Raw genomic sequence first — 23268 nt, forward strand, 5'->3', positions numbered from 1 at the left:
TTGGATCAATAAGCAAGTTCTGGGCACTTAACACCTTTGTCTTTCAGATAAACAAAAGACAGATGGTCACTGTCTCAATTGCCACTTTCTGATGAGCTTAAGAAAAGGGTCAGAGTTTAGTGTTAACTCTGCAGCATTTGTTTATATTGGAAATTAATTTCCACAAGTTCCTGGCTTTACCGCTGATCACTACACCCATATTTCTCAATAAGAAGCTCAGTAACTGGTGGTCTTCTGAAAGTAGGCACACTTGATGAAACATTGACCTAATGTCTCCACTTAGAACTTCAGGATACTGACAGAATCTGTGGAGAACTGATAAGAGCAGTTGAATACTACAGGGGCTTTACTGTTGTGGTATACAAGGTGGTGGGGAATATACTATGATTCCTCTGTAACTTTAGCCTCTTCTGGAGTGAGTTTTACTGCATATACTGCCTGTTCAAGTTTGTTAATTTCTTTGTTGTAGACTTCTGCTAGCTCTGGGTTTTGTTTTAAATGGTTCTTAGTGGTTCTTGGAAGAGCCATGACTGACCTACCTGCAAGTCCTCTGCATTTCCTTTGTGCAAGAGAGGGGTGGGTTACATAGCGAGAAACTCCATCTATTTCCAGTCTTTTGGTTTTGGGTTCCAGCATTGTAATACCATCTCTGTCCTGCTTGGATTGTGTCATGTCTTTCACAGGCTGAAAGGGCAGTATGTCTACTTGCCATAACCTTTCAACATGATGAGATAGGTCTTGAAGGGGAGAATGGAACATTGAGATGTTCAGACATGTAACCTCCAATGGCTGGTCTAGAAATGTTGTAGGTCCCTATATGGCCCAGCCCAAACTTGTACTAACTGCAATAGGACTACCCAAGGACCCATGAGCAATGGAGCTATCGGTGCTATAAGGTGTGGGTAATCAGAGCCAATAAGTAGCATTGGCTGTACCTCTTTGAGAGGTATAATAGGAATGTCTCTCAAGTGGGCAAACTTGTGCTCTAGAGCATTCACAGGGCATGACTGCTTGAAATGTTCAGATCTTCTGCTGTAAAATTCGACAACTTCTTGTCTGATTGTTCTAAGGGCGAGTGATTCATCTGTCTCTTCCAGATTAAAGTAATGTACTGCTGTGGTCAGTATGATGGTCCTTTCTGATCCATCGTCCATAATAGCATGTGTCCAGAACTCTACCTTTGGTATGTAATCTGATCTTAACCACTTTCAACATGACTCTGCCAGAGTTAGTAATTTGATCTAGGCAGACCGTGCAGGGTACCGTATTGACGGATACACTCTTGTTGATGCTGGATGCAGTATCGTGTAGAACTGTTAAGTGCTGCTCACCACAACTAGAACAGGGTTTTTTCAGAGTACATTTTGCAGGCTCATGCTCTCTACCACACTTCCAACATTGGTTATTGTATTTTATCCATGCAATTCTTTGGGCAGCATTTAATTTGATGAATTCAGAATAGGAATTGAGGTAATGCTCCTGACTTTTGCAGAAGGGGCAATATGGCTTAAAACCCTCACGTTTCTCAACCTTGGTCTGTTCTTTGTTTGTCTGGAACAATGAGTTAGATGAGGTGAAGGGACCTGCAGTAGCGTGATCTATGCCATAGTAGATTGTGGAATTCACCTTTGGTAGCTGCAGGTTTCTGCTCTCTGGTATCAATATGGGGTTTATCTGTACTGTACAGCTCAGCTGGTCGCCTCGATATCTGCAGTGCTTGTGATTTGTTCTCCAGCCACTCTGCAAACTGGGGAAGAGTGTATGTTCTGTCAGACCCATTTTGGAGAATGCCTTTGGACATACAGTACTCCACAAAGCTATCTCTATAAGAAGGTGGTAGCTTAGTGAGCAATCTATCATCGTGGGAACCACACAGAAGCTCGACTCTGGATGACCCCTCCAATGTATTTAGGAGACCAACAAGAGTGCTAACAGATAAAGCAAAATCCTCAAAACCTTGAGTGTTGCCTGGTCTCAGGGAAGGTGTACGGAGGGTGTTACAAATTTCTCCCTGTACCAGTTGTCAGTACTGGCCATATTGCTGCTTTAATGCTTGCATAGCTCGACTAGGCATGGGATCATACAAATATCGTTTAGCTATTTGGAAGGCAGCTGGCAATTTGAGATGATCAAGTAGCACTAGGGCTGTGATGATGAAGCTAGAAATCAAGTGCCGCGTTGATAAAGCTAGAAATCAAGTGGTAAGTCGGTTAACCGTGCATATATATATATATATATATATATATATATATATATATATATATATATATATATATATATATACACTACATAGCAGGGACGTTAAGGATTAATCCATTGTAGGTAACCCCAATAAACCTAATCGGACGTGCTGTGTGCGTGAACTGTAGTTGGTGCTCAGAAAACGCAGCATCTTTCGAAAAAGAGACCGATTGAGTCATATCGCGGGGGAGAGTCTGAAACAGGGAGCTTTCAAAGAATGTGGCGTTCTTGTTGAAAACCTGTTGTAGTGCTTTTCTTGTTGTTCATAAATTGTGAATTTTAAGGTGCTCTTCACATTTTTCTACTCCCCTCCTTGTTGTGACTGTTACACACCTATAAAAAGCTGTGAGCTGAGCACCGTAGATGCTAAGTCCCATTTACTTTGAACTAACACTTTCTCCTGTTTTTGATTTAGTTAAGGAGTAGGCTAAGGGTAGTTTTTGTAATATATGTTCAGCAGGTCTTTTGGCTCATTAGGTTAATTGTCTTCTAGGTGGAGTTAGCTAATATTTTGTTTATTGATTTGGCTTTGCTCAGCCCTGAAGCAATTTTTTGCGCTTCATTACTTTGTTTTCTTGTAAATACAATCTTTTCCTCCTCCTCACAATAAAATAACCTTTAAGGCCATTTAATCATAACCTGCCAACTATTTATTTTTTTTTCTTTACCATTTATGTTCAACCTCAGCCCTAGACATTTGAGGTGGTAACACTGATCAATGAATGTTTGTCTTAAACAGTTATGATATAGGCTGCTCAATTCATTATGATCATACAGTTTACAAAGATACATTATTCGAAACTAAATATTTCACTTTTATTTTATTTATATTATAATTGTATTTAGCAAGCAATGTTTGTGTTTTGGTTGCAGCATATAGCGGACCTGGAGGCACATCGCCTCATCTTAAAGGTTATTCGTTATTTTGTTTATTTTGTAGATCACTAACAGACAAAAATTAAGATACAAATTGTGCAAAAATATTTTTCTTCCGACAAAAATATATGAACTGTATATTTATGTGCGTCCCCATCCGCTACACAACTGTGTAGAGTTTGTTTCGCTCCACGGGAAAAAAAGGATTTATAATTAATGCTCTGCAGGGCTATTCAATTGGCGGCCCGCGGGCCGAACCCGGCCCCCGAGGCTGTTTGTTCTGGCTTTCCAAATACTGTGACCAAGACATCGAAAATAAATTTACTTCAGTCGAAAAACGGCCGCTATAGTAATGAAGTGACGTGCGTCTGTTTAATACAGCGCGAGCTGCAGAGGCTGCACAGAGCGCGAGTCACCATAAGCGAGTGTTGCGGACAGCCGAATACATTTGGATATGTTTTTTTAGGAAATGCCTTTTGTACAATGCACTGATATCATTAATAGGGATGCAACGATTAGCTTATTTAACTTAACTGCGCTTTAATTCGTCAAAGTTAATTAATCGTAAAGGCTTCTCTAAGCCGCATTCTGTTGCACAGAAAAGTTATGACAAGTTGCCAACTGTTTAAATGGAAATATTTAGGTCTTTTATTATTTTTATTTAGTTTATTCTGTTTTTCTATACAATCCTGAAAAATTCACTAGCAAAAATAAATAATAAACAAAAAATGGGCGGTGATGACTGTAATAACCACATCACCACGGTTGAGATCTTATTATGGCGGTTATCGTCACACCCCTAAGTAGCACTTGAAATTTATAGTCCTCTGTCAGATGAAGGTGGTGGCCAAGTAAACTATTAAGTCCCTTCTTAAGAAGCGCAAAATCACTTTCCTTTCCAGTGGTGAAATTGATGAGCTTAGGTTTAGGTATTCCATATGAGGAAGCGATAGCCATTTCCATTATACTTGGAACTTGAACTGCTGGCTGTACAATTAGAATAGAATGGTGCTGCATATGACGGTTGCTGAGATATGGATTCTGGGGGTCTGTCAGGCAGATATCTCCCAGTTTATTGATCTGAATAGTGTACAGATCGCAGTGGAAGAGGCTCTAAGAAACGAGGCATCAAATAAAGAGTGTCCACATAATTAGTATTTACAGCATTGCTTGGCACAGTAGTCATAGAAGGTACATGAACCGATGGATTGCTGGGTGCAGCTCGGTACCAAGCGGCAACCTCCCGCTCTTCCTCAGGAAGCCAATACGGAAGTAACTAAAACTGCAATTCATCTGAAATTCCGCTAGTCCTGGCCGCTCCTGGCAAATTTCAATTGAGCCCACTGTTAGAATGGCCAACTTTACAGCAGAAAAAAGGGTGTTTACAGTAAATTAGCTACTGTACAAACATTCAGTACAAATAAGTAGGCCTAAATAAATAAATAAAGCAGTCTTTTAGCCTAAATATAGAGATGTTCAGTGTTTGCTATTTTGATAGAACTAAGACAGTTATTAAATAAGCTTTTTTATTTATGTTTTCAAGAAACGACTAAAAACTCAACTATTTAGTCTCCACTTCACTTCCTAATCTGCAATTGCCTCTCTGAATATCACACTAACTGTACCCAAAAAAAAAAAAAAAAAAAATACTAATACTACTAATACTTCTTAGACTTTACAGACCTGAAACTTGCCTATAGCACTTATTCATTGTTGCTCTTATAGTTGTGTAAATTGCTTCCTTGTCCTCATTTGTAAGTCGCTTTGGATAAAAGCGTCTGCTAAATGACTAAATGTAAATGTAAATGTTTTCATTTATGTTTTTATTAACATTTTTGTTGTTGATTATACTTTACTATCTCATTTTATATCTCAATTACTGTACATAATAATAAACAAATAATGAAAAATAATAATATTATAAAATAATATTATAAAAAATAAAAAATAATATATAAAATAATATATATAAAAAATTCTTTATTTAAAGAAATTGCAGCGAAACACTGAGAAATGGTCTGGCGCATAGTGTAAAGAGCTTAAGTTGAATGCTGCTTCATCAAAAGCATAAAAATAAATTGACCTACCTCAAGCACATCACTAAAGGTATAATAAACAATAAATTAAGTTCTGCAAATTAAACAAATTGAGTCGCACATGTTTATTTTTATATAATTTAGCTTTAGTTCAGTTTTTTTTTTTTTTTTAGAAACAACCATGTTCTCCTTTAAAATATAATTTTATTTTATTTTTCTACTTGTAGTGATGGCTCAGTATTTTTTGTATTTTAATTTCAATTTCAGTCACCTTGCGTGTGAAATAAGACTGTTTGAATAGGCCTACTGAAAGAAATAACAGCCATCGTTTAATTATTTTACTATCAAAATGTAGCCTAGTATATTTTATATAATCAACGTTTGATATAAAACTGCTGTGTGCTATATATTGAAGTGCTATATTTTTTATTAGTTAAAGTGCCCGCTCACTTTTGACAAGGTCTGTCCAAAAATATATTTCCGCCACTATAATACAAATACACTATTATTGTTTCATTATCATTGTTTATATTTCTGTTATGTACAGAGATTTTAAATATTGATTTTATTCCCCTCCAATAATTTTTAATTATCAGTGTAAATGGGACCTCAATACAGTTTAAAGCGAAGTTGTCTGGAAGGATGACGGGGACAGCATGTCTTTTGTTTTGGATCGCGTTGTGCATATTTGAAAATAACTGTCGGGTGAGGCTTTATGGCCACGTGGAAAAGTTGCTGCGCATGGAAACATACATTTTTATACGGCCCCATTTACACTACTACGAATTTGTTTTAAAATGCACAGGTTTTGCTACGGTTATGCCATCCGTCCTATGCCAAAGTTTTGGATTTTGTGTATCTATGTTTGTGAAAATAATTGAGAGTGGCAACATACCCCTTTCCCCATCTCATAACCAAATGCTTGTCTGTCAGGTGTTAATGGGCATCATTGTGCTTTAATGGAAAAAACACTGCATGGATTACAAGGGTTGCTACAGAAAATAATCTAACAACATCAATAATAATACTACTACTACTACTAATATTTCCTAGTGATGGATTGCAGATGGAAAGGCATCCGCTGCGTAAAACATATGCTGGATAAGTTGACGATTTATTCCGCTGTGGCGAACACAGATTAATGAAGGGACTAAGCCGAAAAGAAAATGAAGAAATGTATGAATGCATAATAAAATAAAAATAAGGTAATAATCTTTACACAAAGATGCCGCGCAAGCGGCCTTTTTATTATTATTTTACAGATGATAGGCTACATATCAATTGCCTCTGCCCACTTCCCCCACCTCAAACCTGAAAGTAGCAGAGAGAACACATTGATGCCTTAAAGTCTCAATAGGGTTATAGCCCATTTACAACTCAGGACAGTTCGAGTTTAGCGGAATAAAGAATGTCAAATCAGAATCACGCAGATAAAGCATCGTTATGGCATTTTACATTATAACTAATGTGGCTCAAGTAATAATTAAAACATTTCCCAGTGATGGGTTGCAGCTGGAAGGGCATCCACTGCATAAAACATATGCTGGATAAGTTGGCGGTTCATTCTGCTGTGGCGACCACAGATTAATAAAGGGACTAAGCTGTAAAGAAAATCTATGAATGAATGAATGATTGAATGAATGAATAATAATAATAATTAACATAAGGTAATAATCTTTACAAACAGATGCTGCACAAGCAGCCTTTTTTAATATTATTTCAGAGATGATACATTGGAATTGCTTCTGTCCACTTCCCCCACCTCAAACCTGAAAGTTGCAGAGAGAACTGTAGCCCATTTACATCTTAGGACAGAGGACAGTGCGAGTTTAGCGGAAAGAAGATTGAATGTCGCATCAGAATTACACAGATAAAGCACACCATTGCACCATCAAGAAACTATTAAAATGATGACAAGCGAAGCAAACAAATTACACATTACTGCACCGAATTAGCTACATTAAATGTCTATATACATAAGCCAATGTATTTTCATTCATTATATTCGTTTATTCAACCAACAGCAACACAATGTTCCCCTTCGGTTGGGGAACTTCAGTGCTATTAAGTGGATTTGATCTTTGTGAAAATCCACGAAATGGGAGGATTCGGTTCAGAAGCCGCTTGTCTGAAAGAGTATTGAACGGGCCAATGAATGCAATGAATTGGCAGCATAAGCTTGCACAGGTTATCTTCATTGCCAATTATCCCAGCATATAAGCACACCTGGAGCGAGCAAACGCCATCCTTTTCGCTTCAGAGACTTTCTGATCGAGTCGATGAGGGTTACTCCTGCTGTGACCAGCGATTCTAAGCGAACGAGAGCATTCTCAAGGTCCAGAGTGTGTACACGCGGCTGCAGATGGTTGAGCTGGGTTTCTCCCTTGCCTGGCGTTCTTTGGGTCCGGTCCTCCAGAGCGGTGCGTATAAAGTTGCAATCTTCACAGAAAGAGCAACACAGTCATGCAGCTCGTCCTTTTCAGGACGGCGCTCCGACTGTGCGTTTCTGGATGTGGTGGTTTCCTGTCCTCGGATGATGGGCACGGGCACTGCGTTACATGCCTGGGGGGTCCAGCATGTTAATGCGGTGCTCGCTGGCAGTTCATGTTGTCATTGCGATGCTATGACTGTTGCGCAGTAAAGATCGCGGCTAGCCTTTGCAAAGGGGCGAACCACCCCAGTTGTCCCCTGCTCTGCAGCGGGCACTCGGGCAGATCTGAGGGTTTCAGCGAGAGATAATCCGTCGCCCACGGGCCCGCAGACCTCCCGCTCCTCTAAGCGCTCCATCCAAGCTTCAGGCGGGGGAAGCGATCCGTCTAACAGATGGTAGCCCTTACGCCCGATGACACCGGAGACCAGACGTCCACCGCGGCATCGGAGGGTGGGCTTTCATTGTCCGATGATGATCCAGACCCGCTCGCCCCCTCCGGGCAGGTGAGCGCTGTCACTAGGGATCCTGAAACGGACATGTTAGCCGTGCTTTCCAGGGCTGCTTCGGCCGTGGTTTGGAGATGGTTTATCCACCAGCTCCGCGGCCGGACCGACTAGAGGGGCATTCCCTTCTTCCCGGAGGTGCACAGTAGGCTCACGTGATCTTTAAGAGCACTTTTCTCTGCTCGTGCTGCGTGTCCCTCCACCCTCACCACTTTTGACGGTGGAACAGCCAGGGGGTACGTGGCGGTCAATCCGCGCGGCGCCTCTTGTTGGCGGGGTCCGCCTCGTCTCCCATCCAAAGCCTGTAAGTTGGGGAGGACGATGTCCACATTAGTAATCCAGGAGTGCCACTCCTGGCTGTCATGCGCGAAGTCGACAAAGTCCGCTTTCTTGACTTCCCCATATCCCAAGCCATGTTCGGCGACACCGTCTGTGAATTCACCCAGGAATTCAAGGCGGTGAGAGAGCAGTTGATGGGTGATGTCTTATCGGCGGTCCCTAGCCCGCTCCGCCCGCCGTGCCATTCATACCTGCTCCTCGCCGAAGGCGCCCGCCTACAAGAGCTGCTCCGCCCCCGCACACGCCTCTGGCGAAGCGAGCACGTCGGGCACCTCGGAAGCAGGCAGCCCTCCCTGCCCAGAACGCCGCTAAGTCCGGCAACGGACCGCGAAGCGTCCCTGGGACAGGCCATCTGGAGAAGAGGGAACTTGCTCTTTCCCCGCTGGAGGGCGGGGCCCCATTTCCAACGGCACTTTTTACTGCCATGAAAACATCATGAAAGAGCACTTTTCCACCTCCCCGGATGAGACAGCCTGAAATCTGCCAGTCTGGGATGCTATGCTTTCTAGCTTGCAGATTCGGACTCGCGCGCTTCCCGGATGAGCACACCCACTCCGTGCTGCCCCACTGCTGGTACGTCAGCGATTGTAGCAATGAGTCCATTAGCGAGAGCTCTGCCTGCCTGGTTAGCGCGGGCCAGCTCTTCGCGTTGGCTCATACGCACAATCAGACTCGGCTATGCGATCCAGTTCGCGAAACGGCCCCCCAATTCACGGGTGTGTATTCACCATGGTCAGCCCCCTGTCCTCCCCTGTCTTGCGAGAGGAGATTGCTGTCCTCCTGGCAAAGGATGCAATCGAGCCGCTCCCTCCAGCCGATATGGAGAGCGGGTTTTACAGCCCACACTTCATCAAGCCCAAAAAGAGCGGTGGGTCACGGCCAATCCTAGATCCCCTGTCTGCACAAGCTGCCGTTCAGAATGCTCACGCAGAAGCGCATCCTCCGGGTTGGTCTGCAGCATTAGACCTGATGGACGGGTATATCCATGTCTCCACTCTTCCTCGCCACCGCCAGTTTCTGCGGTTTTCATTTGAAGGTAGAGCTTGGCAATACAAAGCCCTCCCCTTCGGGCTCTCTCTGTCTCCGCGGGTCCTCACCAAGCCCGCGGAGGGTGCCTTAGCACCCCTTCGGCTCGCGGGCATCTGCATACTCAATTTTCTTGACGACTGGCTGATTTTTGCCCTCTCTCGGAGCAATTGATTATGCACAGAGACAAAGTGCTTCGGCACAACCACCTGTTGGGGTTTCAGGTCAACCGAGAAAAGAGCAAACTCGCCCCCGTGCAGAGGATCTCTTCTCTCGGGCTGGAGCTGGACTCGGTCACCATGAGAGAGTCTCCGGAGAGCGCGCTCAGCTGATGCTGTACTGTCTGAGAGAGCTTGATAGTAAAATAGTGGTCCCACTGAAACTATTTCAGAGGCTCCTGGGGCATATGGCATCCGCAGCCGATTAATGCCGCTCTAATTACTCTATATGAGACCACTTCAGCACTGGCTTCACGATCAAGTCCCCAGACACGCATGGCACGCGCGCGCACACCGAGTCTTTGATACTGCGCTGTGTCGCCGCGCCCTCAGCCCTTGGAGCGACCCCTCGTTCCTACAGGCCTGGGTGTCTCTAGGACAGGCGTCCAGTCTTGTCGTTTCAACAAACGCTTCCAACACGGGCTAGGGGGCTGTGCGTTGTGGGCATGCGGCTGCGGACCTGTGAAAAGGTACCCAGTTGCATTGGCAAATCGCCTGGAGCTGTGTTCCTCGCTCTCCACCATTTTTTTCCGGTGCTGGAGCGGCAACACGTGCTGGTCAGGACGGACAGTACGGCGGCGGTGGCGTATATCAACCGTATGGGGGGTATGCGCTCTCGCCGCATGTCACAGCTCGCCCGCCGTCTGCTCCTCTGGAGTCATCCGCGGCTGAAATCGCTGCACGCCATTCATATTCAGGCAAGCTCAACCATGCAGATGCGCTCTCACGGCAGCCTTACGTCCTGGAGAATGGAGACTCCACCCCGAGTCTGTTCAGCTGATATGGGCGCGATTCGGGGAAGCCCAGATCGATCTGTTGCTTCCCCCGAGATCGCTCATTGCCAGTTGTTCTATCTCTGACCGAGTGCTCTCGGCACGGATGCACTGGCTTATAGCTGGCCTCAGGGCATGCGCAAATACGCGTTTCCCCCAGTGAGCCTGCTCGCGCAGTTACTGTGCAGAGTCATGGAGGATGAGGAACAGGTTGCTGGTTGCGCCCCTCTGGCTCAACCGGACCTGGATGTCAGAGCTCTCCTTCGCGATAGCCCTCCCCTGGCAGTTCCCTTCGAGAGAGCACCTACTCTCTCAGGGACAGGGCACCATCTGGCACCCTCGCCGATCTTTGGAGGTCCATAGACGCGAGGAAGACTTGGGTAACCTCCGACTGCGGTGGCTAATACCGTCACTCGGGCTAGAGCCCCCTCCCTCTCTCTCCCTCTCTCGCAGAGAAGATCCCCGTAAATTGCCAGATCAGTGTTGTGCTTTCTTTACGCCGAGTGAAGCTGGAGAGCAGGCTGTCGCCCTCCACACTCAAGGTTACGTGGCTGCCATCTCCGCTTTCATGACGCGCTGGCTGGCAGCACCGTGGGAACGCATAACCTCATCATCCGGTTCCTCAGGGGCGCTAAGCGAATTAATCCACCCCGCCCCCTCTCATGCCCTCTTAGGATCTCGCCCTCGCAGCCGAGGTGAGCCGCGTCCCCCGAGAGTGTGTGCGCACTCCACTCGGAGCTTCGCATCCTCTCGAGCGCGCGCATGCGCCGCCTCTCTAACAGACATCTGTAAAGCTGCGGGCTGGGTGACACCCAACACATTTGCAAAGTTTTACAATCTGCGAGTGGAGCCGGTTTCCTCAAGGGTATTAGGTAACCCTTGGTGATTGAGGAAACAATTCAGTAGGGTGTTGAAACACGCTTGCTGCGCCATTCTCCCTAACACGGAGGTACGTGCGCCTTTTTATCTGTCAATAAAGTTCCCCGTCAGGTGAGCCCTGCAGATTCCTCCGTGGCCCCCAGCACTGACTCAGCAGAGGAGTCACCTGCTGGCCCACTACATTGTTGGTCTGCCCGCTGGTCAGCCCGCGTTTTGTGTATAGGTGCCTTCTATGCGTGATCCCCACTAGGCGATCCCATATGCTTATTCCGCCACGGTTAAGTCCCCCCCTGGGCGGACCCGTGTCTTCCCTCTCCGCTAACCACTCTCTGCTATGCGTACTCCCCCTTTTTATGGCTAGTCCATATGTAAATTCTGCCATCTATCCACCCTTGGGTAACAGATGGCCTCCGCAGCGTCCTCCCTATCGGGATTGCACACTTCCCAACGTACTGTCGTATTTCCTAGAATTATCTAGATGCTCACGACTTCCCAAAAAATATATCTAAATCCGTAAGACTTCTGTTGAAGTAGGATAAATTAGGGCCAGGGACACGTTGGAGCAGGGCTGGACTGGGGCAAAAAAATCGGCCCTGGCATTTTGGGCCAGAGCGGCTCACTAAATTCAATCAAAATGCTATCTATTTATGCACGTCCAATATTTTTATCAACTCATATTCTATAAAACACAAAAGCCATATATGTGAAATAAATAAATAAGTACAAACTTTAATCTAAATTTAATTTCTGTTTACTGTCCATAAAGATATTTGTTGAGTTCTAAAAAATACACTATTCATTCATTGATTTTTCTTCGCATAAGTCCCTTATTTATCAGGGGTTGCCGCAGTGGAATGAACTGCCAACTATTCCAGCATGTTTTATGCAGCAGATGCCTTTCCAGCCACAACCCAATATTGGAAATCACCCATACACACACACACTCATACACTCCAGCCAATTTAGCTTATTCGATACACTATTCACTCAGCCTATATTCAATAATAAAGACAACAAAAACTGCCAGCTAATAATGCATGGGTAAATCTTCAGAGGGAACAGTGTTACATTTTAACCTCTTTCACCTCATCCTGCTTGCTGTTTCACTATCTAAACAATAAAGACATAATATAAGTAAAATTTGTTTCATTTTGATATTATGATTAACAGACACCAAACAGCCTCGTGTAGCTATATATTTATATGAGAATCATCTTCACTCTGCATATTTAAAACAAAACAGGGCTTAAATATAACTGTCTCCTTTCTTTTCCATTGAAAAGAATGAACTTTACCCTGTCTCTTTTGCAGAATATCAGTTTTAATAACCAATAATGGCCATTATAACAATATAACGTACATTAAATTTAAACGATAAAGGTAAGCAATCAGTCAATGTGCAGAATCAGTGTATGTAATATATATAAGCTTATCTTTGCACTCAGCCAAAACAGTTAACTGAGAACAAGTGATTCAAAACACATAAGAATTGTTAGATAGAGACAACAAGATGAATATAATATCACGTTTAACAACTATAGTGAGATGAGATCATCCAGCAGATGAACTGTCTGACATGCACTATATTCTCACCTGGGGTTTATGCTCACCCGCGGTGGTCTGAAACCCAGGGAAACCCACTGGCTGCAGCTCTTGGCAGAGTGTGTGGTCACGTGATTTACATTTTAGACGTGTACTAGAATGAACGGAGAACTTTTCAGAATCGCTAAATGAAACACCGGTGTATTTCCCGCGATTTCTCTGCGCCTCCCTTGCGTTTCTTCTCTCTGACTCTCGACTTTTTTGACAAATACACACAGACGACGCACGCTCACACGGAGTCCAAAATAGGAGTTTGTGATTGGGCCAGCCCAATGTCAATACCGAAAAGAGCCAATGGGCTGCAGAGTGTCACATGGGCCGGCCCGGTCTGTCTGTCCGGGAAAAAAGCATCTACTTTCAGAGAGTCACATATCACAGCAGCGTCAATCAATTAGGCAGAAAAAAACGATAGCCTGCTAAGCCATTTTTGGGTCGATCAGATCATAAGACGATCAAAAAGTACGTCGGCCCAACGGGAAAGTGCCCGGTCTGCCAGATGGCAAGTCCGCCCCTGCGTTGGAGGACCGCGCCTCCCATGATGTGGGTGCGTCACGCTTGCTTGACTATCCCCTCATCGGGGGCGTTGGTAAGGTGCAGTCATTATGGCGCTTTCCATAGTTCTCCGATTTCGTGGATTTTCACAAAGATCAAATCCACTTAATAGCACTGAAGTTCCCGAACCGAAGGGGAACGTTCGAGGTTACAGAAGTAACCCTTCATTCCCCGAGGTGTTTAGCTGTTTGAAAGTCTCTTCAGCTTAAAAGGATGGCGTTTGCTCGCTCCAGGTGTGCTTATATGCTGGGATAATTGGCAATGAAGCACACCTGTGCAAGCTTACGCTGCCAATTCATTGCATTCATTGGCCTGTTCAATACTCTTTCAGACAAGCGGCTTCTGAACCGAATCCTCCCATTTTGTGGATTTTCACAAAGATCAAATCCACTTAATAGCACTTCCGTTCCCCTCCTCGGGGAACGAAGGGTTACTTCTGTAACCTCGAATGATTCCGGTAATAACTCTGTCAAACGTATTATATAACATCCTATTTCAGTTGATGCCATCAAACATTCAGCCCAAATGCTCAGAAAGACTTGAAAAATATTTTTCCCTAGGCTATATGAAACTTAATAGATAAGTCCATTTTATTTTAGAAAATAATTAAGGGGTGGTGCAAATTCGGTTATAGTAAAAAAAACAACCTTTAAGTGTTTCAGAGCAAATCAATCAATACAATATATGTTGCTCTCCCGCCACAGCAATTCGCATTGGCTTTAGGAGAAAAAAAACATCATTTGACATAGCAGTGTTAAATATTTCAGAATGGCATATCTCCTCTATCTCATTCTACCCAAATGTGTGTGCGTATTGACATAACCTTTTTGCTGCAGATTTTTAGTCGTACAACAGAAATGCAGGCGTTGAGAAGCATTTAATAAAAGCGAATATATAGTTATAGAATTATAATTAAAAGCATTTAATTATAGTTTTCCACACTATAGGCTATGCCATGCAACAGGTAACAATTTTGCTTTTGACCTAGATATCCAGTCAACGCACCACACATCCTGGCATTATGGATATATTAGCTAAATATTATTATTAGTATTATTAGTATTATTAGTATTAATATTATTATTGTGCACATAAAGTGCTTTTTTAAATAAGCAGATTTTTTTCTTTCTCTGCATGCTGGTGCCGCGTGCCTCTTTCTCTGTACTGTACTCATACAGTAAAGTGTAAGAGCACGTTTATTACTAAGAAAACTAAAACAAAATTATATTTAAAATTAACACATCACATTACATAAGGTACACACACAGAACCGTCTATTTAGTTTTGTGAAAAGGCAAAGCTGAATATCTGTGGTTAAAGTGCCACCCAGCAGTCCAAAGCTGCTGGCGCACCAATTACCTCTGTCGCCACGGTATGAATGGCAGCAAAAGGAACACATTGAAGTAGTGACATCTGTACATTCCAAACACATTCTTCCACTCTACGTAGCCTTGTAGTCTCAGTACCAAGTCTATAGGGAGAAGTAGATAAGGTAGAAGTTCCATATTCCACATATGGATCAGACATAATCTCACTAACATGCCTATGCTGCAAATCATCTTGCAAAGTGGGTGAAACTAACTGCCATGGCTGGGAAGTCAGTACAAAGTCATCCAGATGTCCAGGAATTCTCAGAATCCTGCTAGGACGAAGACTCTGTTGATTTCCATTGAAATGTCTTGATGCTGCACAGTAAATCACAGTAAATCAAAATGAGAGTTCATCAGGGATTTTATACAATGAATATTATTTACGTTGCTGTTTATAAGGCTTGAAAAGAAAGTCTGCCAAGCAGTGTTTAGTTCCACATTAAAAGCATGAAGACTGTCTTTATAGATATTAAAATGGACTACTAGTTTTGTCATCCTCCACATACACTCAGCGTTTCTGCAGTCTTTTCATCATTTGAATTTCTGTAGATTTTCTCCGAAGTGCTTTCTGTCTGCCAGTCATCTTCTTTACTTTATTAGGTGCAATGTCATCTATCTTAACTTTAGAGTTAAACAAATCAAGTAGATAATCAACAGAGTCTGCAGATATGCTTGGTGCTAGCGATATGGCCTTCATAAACTGCTCACTAGTGTTTTCATTTACGCATCTCTTTCTGACAGAGACAGATCTGTCTTTAATAGCTGGATTGATCAATATATCAAAGAAAATACATAAATGATCAGATGCAAATTTTCAGTGCAACATCCTTAATATTAGTCGATGAAATGTGTAGTTATGAGTAGATCAAGAGAGTGCCCATGATTGTGTGTGGGTCCTTGAACCTGCTGAGTCAGATCAAAAATATTAAAAACAGTCAGCAGTTCTTTTGCAGCATTGAGTTCGGGGTTATCAATGTGAAAGATAAAATCTCCAGCGATCGTAAAATAGTCAAATTCAAAGGTTACTATTGATAACAGCTCTGCAAAATCACCAATAAAAGTTGGAGAATAATTTTTGTGGTCTGTAGATAATGATCAGTAAAATGCATGGAGCACCCTTTAGTGCTATACTCAAAAAATTCAAAAGACAAATAACTCTGCAAACACTCATAAATCAAAGTTTAGAGGAGCTGTTTCATTCAGAACTGCTGCGCTACAACTGTCATCTAGCCAAGTTCCATTCAAAAGCATAAAATATAGGCAATTTGTGTTGCTAAAATTGACTAAAAGTGACTTATTGTTAAGTGAATGGATGTTTAAAAGTGCTAACTTAACAGTTTTAGCCGTTTTCTCTACAGTAGTCTCAGGTTTACATTTAATTGACACTAGATTTGAATGATTTGCTATACGACCTGAAGAAATCTTTGGTTTTCTGTTACGTAATAAAACGCATATCTGGTTAGAGAAAGCTACAGGCACACTGGGTTCCTGTTTGTTCTGTAAAAATTTGATTAAGACACTGTTATCTAAGCAGGCACCCGAGACACATCAATAGCAGTTTTCAAGTTCACCAGTTGAAGTAGTGTTTTTTAAAACTTGAGGCCTCTCCTAGGTGTAGGGCAAGGTGGGCTTATAGATGGGTGTGAGGCCTGCTGATTTTTGGTTGCTAACTGGGAGCTAGCTGCAGTGCAGTGTTAAGAGTTTAGTTCCAGCAAACACCAGATCCTCCATCTTTTTTGAAAAATTCAAAAGAGGCGAGCAAGGTGACAATGAGAAAGTGTTTGGTGACAGAGGCTGTGGGTCTCTGGGGTTTCTGGCTGCTGAGATATGTTTACCCGGCTGTTTTCCTGTAGATCATCAATGAATGCTGAGACTTGATGCTGTTCAGATGAATCACAGTCTGCCTGTGTTGAGCTTAGTGTGCAGGGCTCAGACGGCAGTTTGTCCGTTGTCAGTGATCTGGATGCTGTCTTTGTAGGATGCGTCAGCCACAAGTACACTCAGGAGCTGATTTAAAGTCCTGTAGTCATTCGGACATTTTCTAGTTGTGTGTGTGCCATTTGGGTTGAGTTCAGTGGCATACACAGCTGATGGATGATGGAGGGAGAAATAGATGTGGTCCTTTAGCACTTTTGCACCAAGCTTGTTTGGATGAAGGCCGTCTGATGTAAACAGTTGTCTTTGGTTCCAGAAGATATTGAAGTTGTCAATGAAATTCTGTACTTTCCTGTTACATGTTTTCTTTCAGCCATACATTTAGGCCAAGAAGCCTTAAAAACACATTTGTCCCTCTTGCAGGGAGTGGTCCACTGATGAACGGTTGAATTTTCAATCTTTTTTACTGTTTCCAAGAGCTCACAGAAATCTGTCTTTAGCAGTTCTGTCTGCTCCTTCTAAAGATCATTCTTCCCCACATGGATGATAATCCGCAGAAACTGTTGCATGAGGGTATCAGTTAGTCATAGTAGCTCTGCTCCTAAAATTTTTAATTATTGAATCTCAAACAATCAATGTTCTTATCTCAGCTGTGATCATTTACATTTAGTCATTTAGCAGACGCTTTTATCCAAAGCGACTTACAAATTAGGACAAGGAAGCAATTTACATAACTATAAGAGCAACAATGAATAAGTGCTGTAGGCAAGTTTCAGGTGTGTAAAGTCTAAGAAGGAAAGCATCAGTAATTTTTTTTTGTAGTTGCATATTAGTAAGGAAAGTGGAGACTAAAATAGTTGAGTTTTTAGTCTATAGCTGGGTATCATCAGCATAGCAGTGGTAGGAGAATCCATCCATCTGGATGACTGATCCCAACGATGTTGTGTAGATGGAGAAGAGAAGTGGTCCACGAACAGAGCCCTGTGGTACCCCAGTGTTTAGAGGCTGTAGGTTGGACACATCTCCTTTCCAAGACACCCTGAATGACCTGTTAGAGAGGTAAGATCCGAACCACTGAATAACCGTGCCTGCAACAGCTAGTGACTCAAGCGTAGATAGTAGGATCTGGTGGTTTACAGTGTCAAAAGCAGCTGACAAATCCAGCAAGATGAGGATTGATGATTTGGAGTCTGCTTTAGCCAGTCTGAGATCCTCCACGACCGAGAGCAGGGCAGTCTCAGTTGAGTGGCCTTTCTTAAAGCCAGATTGCTAGTTGTCCAAGAGGTTGTTTTGAGTGAGAAAGTCTAGAACTTGATTGAACACTACTTTTTCCATAATCTTAGCCATGAATGGAAGCAGGGATACCGGTCTGTAGTTTTCAAGTAGCGTTTGATCGAGGTTGGGTTTCTATAACAGTGGGGTTACCCTAGCCTGTTTAAATGAAGTGGGGAATAAACCAAAGTCAAGAGATGTGTTGATTATGTGAGTCAGTGTTGGTATGACTGCAGGAGAAATGGCTTGAAATAGATGAGTGGGAATGGGATCAAGCGGACAGGTGGTTGCATGGCTAGATAGCACAAGTTTGGTCACCTCAGACTCAGAGAGCTGAGAAAAAGCAGTGAGCGTGTGTGGTGATGGTGGTGTATCTTGCCTGTTTGTAGTAGGTGCAGTAAATTGAGCACTGATTTTTGCCGTTTTGGTGTAAAAGAATGTAGCAAAGTCATCAGTAGTTTTTGTGGAGGATGCGGGTGGCGGAGGAGGCTAGAAGAGGGAGAAAAATGTTTTAAAAAGTAGGCAAGGATTGGTTGATTTTTTTGATGGAAGTATGACTGTTTTGCAGAAGTAACATCAGCCGAGAAAGAAGACAGAAGAGTTTGGTATGTTATGAGGTGTGCAGGATTTTTAGTTTTTTGCCAATTTCTTTCTGCAGCCCGAAGTTTTGAGCGATGCTCACGGAGAACATCAGAGAGCCAGGTTGCAGGAGGACTGGCACGGGCTGGCCTGGATGTAAGAGGACATAGTCTGTCTAGACATGATGCTAGTGTGGAGCAGAGTGTATCATTGGCACTGTTAGTATCCAGTGTAACAGTTTTGCAAGGTGGAGGAAGAGAGTCTGAAACAATGGTGGATAGTCTATTGGGTTTTTGCGAAAGGCAACTTGTGTAGGAGTGTGTGGTGGTTCAGGAGTAATGTGGATGTTGAGAGACAGAAGGAAATGATCTGATTTGTGTAGTGGAGTTACTAGTGTTTGGTCAGCGAAACAATGTCGAGTGTAAATAAGGTCCAGCTGATTACCTGATTTGTGAGTAGCAGAAGTAGGTGCTCTTTTGAGGTCAAAAGAGGCAAGCAGAGTCAGGAAGTCATTACCTTGTGGTCTGTCAATGTGGATGTTGAAGTCACCTAGCACCAACAAGGGAGTGTTATAATCAGAAAAAGATGAGAGAAGAACATCCAGTTCATCTAAGAAGTGACCTAATGTACCAGGTGGGCGGTAGATGACAGCCACATTTATGTAGAAGGGGTGGATAATGGTGACTGCGTAGAATTCAAAGGAGCTGATCTTTGTCAGGGACGGTCTCTGAGTAAATTTCCATGCTCTGGAAATCAGTAGTCCCGTCCCACCCAGGGAGAGAGAGAATTGTGAAATAGCAGATACTTGTATTGAACGAAGGTTGTGAGGATTACGCATAGAGCGTACCTTACATGCTTTGCGAGTGTTAGTAACAACAGGAATTAGTAAACACATGATGAAAGTGCAATACAAACAATAACTAGTGCAAGGATAAAGAAAAATAATAAAAAAGTACAGTACTCAAGTGCTTTGTCGGTGTCTTTGCTCGGTGGAGTCACGCAGGTAGAGTCGATGGTCTTTACACTCGTCTGTCTTCACACGAGGCAGTCTTTACACGAGGCTGTCACGACCGCTGCTGCGGTGAGAATAGCTGCTTATATACACCCCAGAGCACTAACTTAGCTGATTGAGTTCAGCTGGACACCCAGAGCACTAGCTAATTGGATTCAGCTGGACACACCTCGAGAGTCACAAAATCGTCACAAACAGCTGAAAAGCAGCTACACTACAGCTAGAACCATACACAGACACTGAAAGCAAGTCTAAATGTACTTACACATGGCTGGTCTCATTGCTAAAATGCTTCTAATAGGAGCAGAATGTCGCTGTCTTGTCGGCCTTGTGCCTCTGTTCCGTGCAGAATTAGCTGCTGAGTCATGTGATCTCTGTCTGATCACATTTTGGGGATTCTTCACCCATATTACTGAAAACTTCATATCTGTTCTGAACCTGTATTTGAGTCCGTGCTGTATTTGGGGTAAAGCACGCTAATGCAGCAGCGTATGACCTTTGTTATCTGACCCCACAAGTTTCATTCTCAACAGTTTCATTCTGTTTTTCTGTTCTCAAAACAGTAGCTGGAGTAGATTTATAGGACTCACCGGCTGTATGCTGTGAGATTCCACAATGAAGCGGTCCTGTGTTATCTGGGAGTTCTGGTTTGATCGCAAGCAACTTTTTTTTTCCAAGAACTGCAATCTTTTGTAGAAGTTTGTGGCAGTTTGTGCAGCTGGAAGATTCTAAATCAATATGATCCAGAGCCATTTTCACAGCCGTGTTTCCATCTCAGGAATGTAAGTAGCTGGTAGCGGGAGGATTGTTTAGACGATAATTCCACTCTTGTTGGTAAATTTGTATTTCAGAAAGTTTATAGATTCGATGTTGATCTTCAAGCTGTGTTGTTTGAGCACTGTGCTGATAGGCCCAAGTTAAAATTAGAGTATAAAATATAAAAGCAAGAGTGCAAGGAGCAGAGCAGTCGGCAAAGACGTCCGAACAGTAGCAAAGCAGGAAGGACAAAAGGGAATTGTTATTTAAATAATGTTGTTTGATTTTGTTAACAGAAGGAGGACAGAAATGAAGATACTCATCTTTCTGAAGAGGCAGAGCATCTGTTTAAAGAGCAGCGAAACGATGAAGACGAAGATCTTAAAACTGACCAACCGGAGACCAGCAGACATGAAGTACAGGTGACCAATGAGGTGCACCTTCAGTCCTCACTAGTACACGACACAGATCAGATCCCTGCTGTTGTTACTTGCACTTAACCACAGATGTAGTTTGCCATAAATCTGTGGTTTAAATACCAGTCTTTATTAATTATTACTGCACTTATTTCAAATCAGGTTCTGAAACAGATCTCATATGTCTTAATGTTTACTTCTGTCTTTGACTCCCTTTTTGCACTTAATGTGGACCAGTGAAAGAATATTGTATATACTTATTATGGTGCTAATGACGAGTCTAAAAAGGAATTTGTCAAGATATGCCACTATACACTAACAAGATTACACTAAAAAATGTTTTTATTTGACTCTGTACATGTATTTATGTATGTATTTATTTATTGTTATTATTAATAATACTGTAATGAAGTATTTAATGGATTTTTTACCGTTAATAAGTAGACACATACTTCAAACTGATTTTTCAGGGTTTTTTTTATTTAATATACTTTTAATGCTCAATATTTGTAATGCTATTGTTTTGTACTGAACAATTACTTGATTTTACAAAAATATAATTTTTTTTATTTACCATTTTGTGTTAAACATGAATAAAAAAACCTACAATATTGTATTTTAAGTATTACTTTTTATTAGACTGCATAACAATATTTAGATCTGAAATGTACTTGAATTCTGAATATTGTGCTTAATAATGCTTGAGCTTATTTCCTCAAAGTTCAGTGTATATTCTTAGCCCCTTTTCAACAACATCTTTACAATGATGATGTAGCCCCATGTTCAAGAAGCCATTTTACATTAAAGAGATTTTAATTATTTATATAACCAGGGTTTCATAACCCACTTACCCACGGGGAGGGGGCTCTAGCCCGAGTGACGGTATTAGCCACCGCAATTGAAGGTTACCTAAGTCTTCCTTGCATCTAAGGAACTCCAAAGATTGGCGAGGGTGCCAGATGGTGCCCTGTCCCTGAGAGAGTAGGTGCTCTCTCGAAGGGAACTGACAGGGGAGGGTTATCGCGAGGAGGGAGAGCTCTGACATCCAGGTCCGGTTGAGCCAGAGGGGCGCAACCAGCAACCTGTTACTCGTCCTCCCTGACCTTGCACAGTAACTGCGCGAGCAGGCTCACTGGGGGAAAACGCGTATTTGCGCATGCCCCGAGGCCAGCTGTAAGCCAGTGCATCCGTGCCGAGAGCACTCGGTCAGGAAAAGAACAACTGGCAATGAGCGATCTCGGGGGAAGCAACAGATTGATCTGGGCTTCCCCGAATCGCGCCCATATCAGCTGAACAGACTCGGGGTGGAGTCTCCATTCTCCAGGACGTAAGGCTGGCGTGAGAGTGCATCGACTGCACAGTTGAGCTTGCCTGAATATCAATGGCGTGCAGCGATTTCAGCCGCGTATGACTCCAGAGGAGCAGACGGTGGGCGAGCTGAGACATGCGGCGAGAGAGCATACCCCCCATACGGTTGATATACGCCGCCGCCGCCGCCGCACTGTCCTGACCAGCACGTGTTGCCGCTCCAGCACCGGAAAAAAACGGTGGAGAGCGAGGAACACTGCCAACAGCTCCAGGCGATATGCCAATGCAACTGGGTACCTTTCCACTGGTCCGCAGCCGCATGCCCGCAACGCACAGCCCCCCAGCCCATGTTGGAAGCGTCTGTTGAAACGACAACAAGACTGGACGCCTGTCCTAGAGGCACTCAGGCCTGTAGGAACTAGGGGTTGCTCCAAGGGCTGAGGGCGCGTCGACACAGCGCAGTAACAGAGACTCGGTGTGCGCGCGCGTGCCATGCGCGTCTGGGGACTCGATCATGAAGCCAGTGCTGAAGTGGTCTCATATAGAGTAATCCGAGCGGTGTGAAGCGGCTGCGGATGCCATATGCCACCGGGAGCCTCTGAAATAGTTTCAGTGGGACCACTATTTTACTGTCGAGCTCTCTCAGACAGTACAGCATCAGCTGAGTGCGCTCTCCGGAGAGGCGCGCTGCCATGGTGACCGAGTCCAGCTCCAGCCCGAGAAAAAATCAGCCAGTCGTCAAGAAAATTGAGTATGCGGATGCCCGCGAGCCGAAGGGGCGCTAAGGCACCCTCCGCGGGCTTGGTGAGGACCCGGGGAGACAGAGAGAGCCCGAAGGGGAGGGCTTTGTATTGCCAAGCTCGACCTTCAAACGCAAACCGCAGAAACTGACGGTGGCGAGGAAGAGTGGAGACATGGAAATACGCGTCCATCAGGTCTAATGCTGCAGACCAACCCAGAGGACGAACGCACCGAAGGATGCACTTCTGCATGAGCATTCTGAACGGCAGCTTGTGCAGACAGTGGTTCAAAACACGCAGATCTAGGATTGGCCGTGACCCACCGCTCTTTTTGGGCATGATGAAGTGTGGGCTGTAAAAACTGCACTCCATCTCGGCTGGAGGGAGTGGCTCGATTGCATCCTTCGCCAGGAGGACAGCAATCTCCTCTTGCAAGACAGGGGCGGACAGGGGGCTGACCCTGG

At 43.7% G+C, this 23268-nt stretch overlaps 1 protein-coding gene across 4 annotated transcripts in view; it reads left to right on the forward strand.

Moving 5' to 3' along the window:
* fam177a1b (family with sequence similarity 177 member A1b) overlaps nt 1-21372 on the forward strand; it is a 65551-nt gene extending 44179 nt beyond the window's left edge. For 2 of the 4 annotated variants that reach the window (XR_015518022.1, XM_087297848.1), the window contains exon 5: nt 20637-21372. Coding sequence is in view for 3 of the 4 variants with exons in the window: in XM_087297848.1 (XP_087153974.1) it covers nt 20637-20840 (204 nt within the window). In the remaining variant the exon portion in view is untranslated. Of the gene's footprint in view, nt 1-3114; nt 4739-20636 lie in introns of those variants that run through there. The other 2 variants (XM_087297849.1, XM_087297852.1) reach the window with 1 other exon arrangement.
* Nucleotides 21373-23268: the final 1896 nt, after the last annotated feature.

The sequence above is a fragment of the Danio rerio genome, chromosome 20 (genome assembly GCF_052040795.2).
Source record: "Danio rerio strain M-AB ecotype USA chromosome 20, GRCz13ab, whole genome shotgun sequence".
NCBI lineage: Eukaryota > Metazoa > Chordata > Actinopteri > Cypriniformes > Danionidae > Danio > Danio rerio.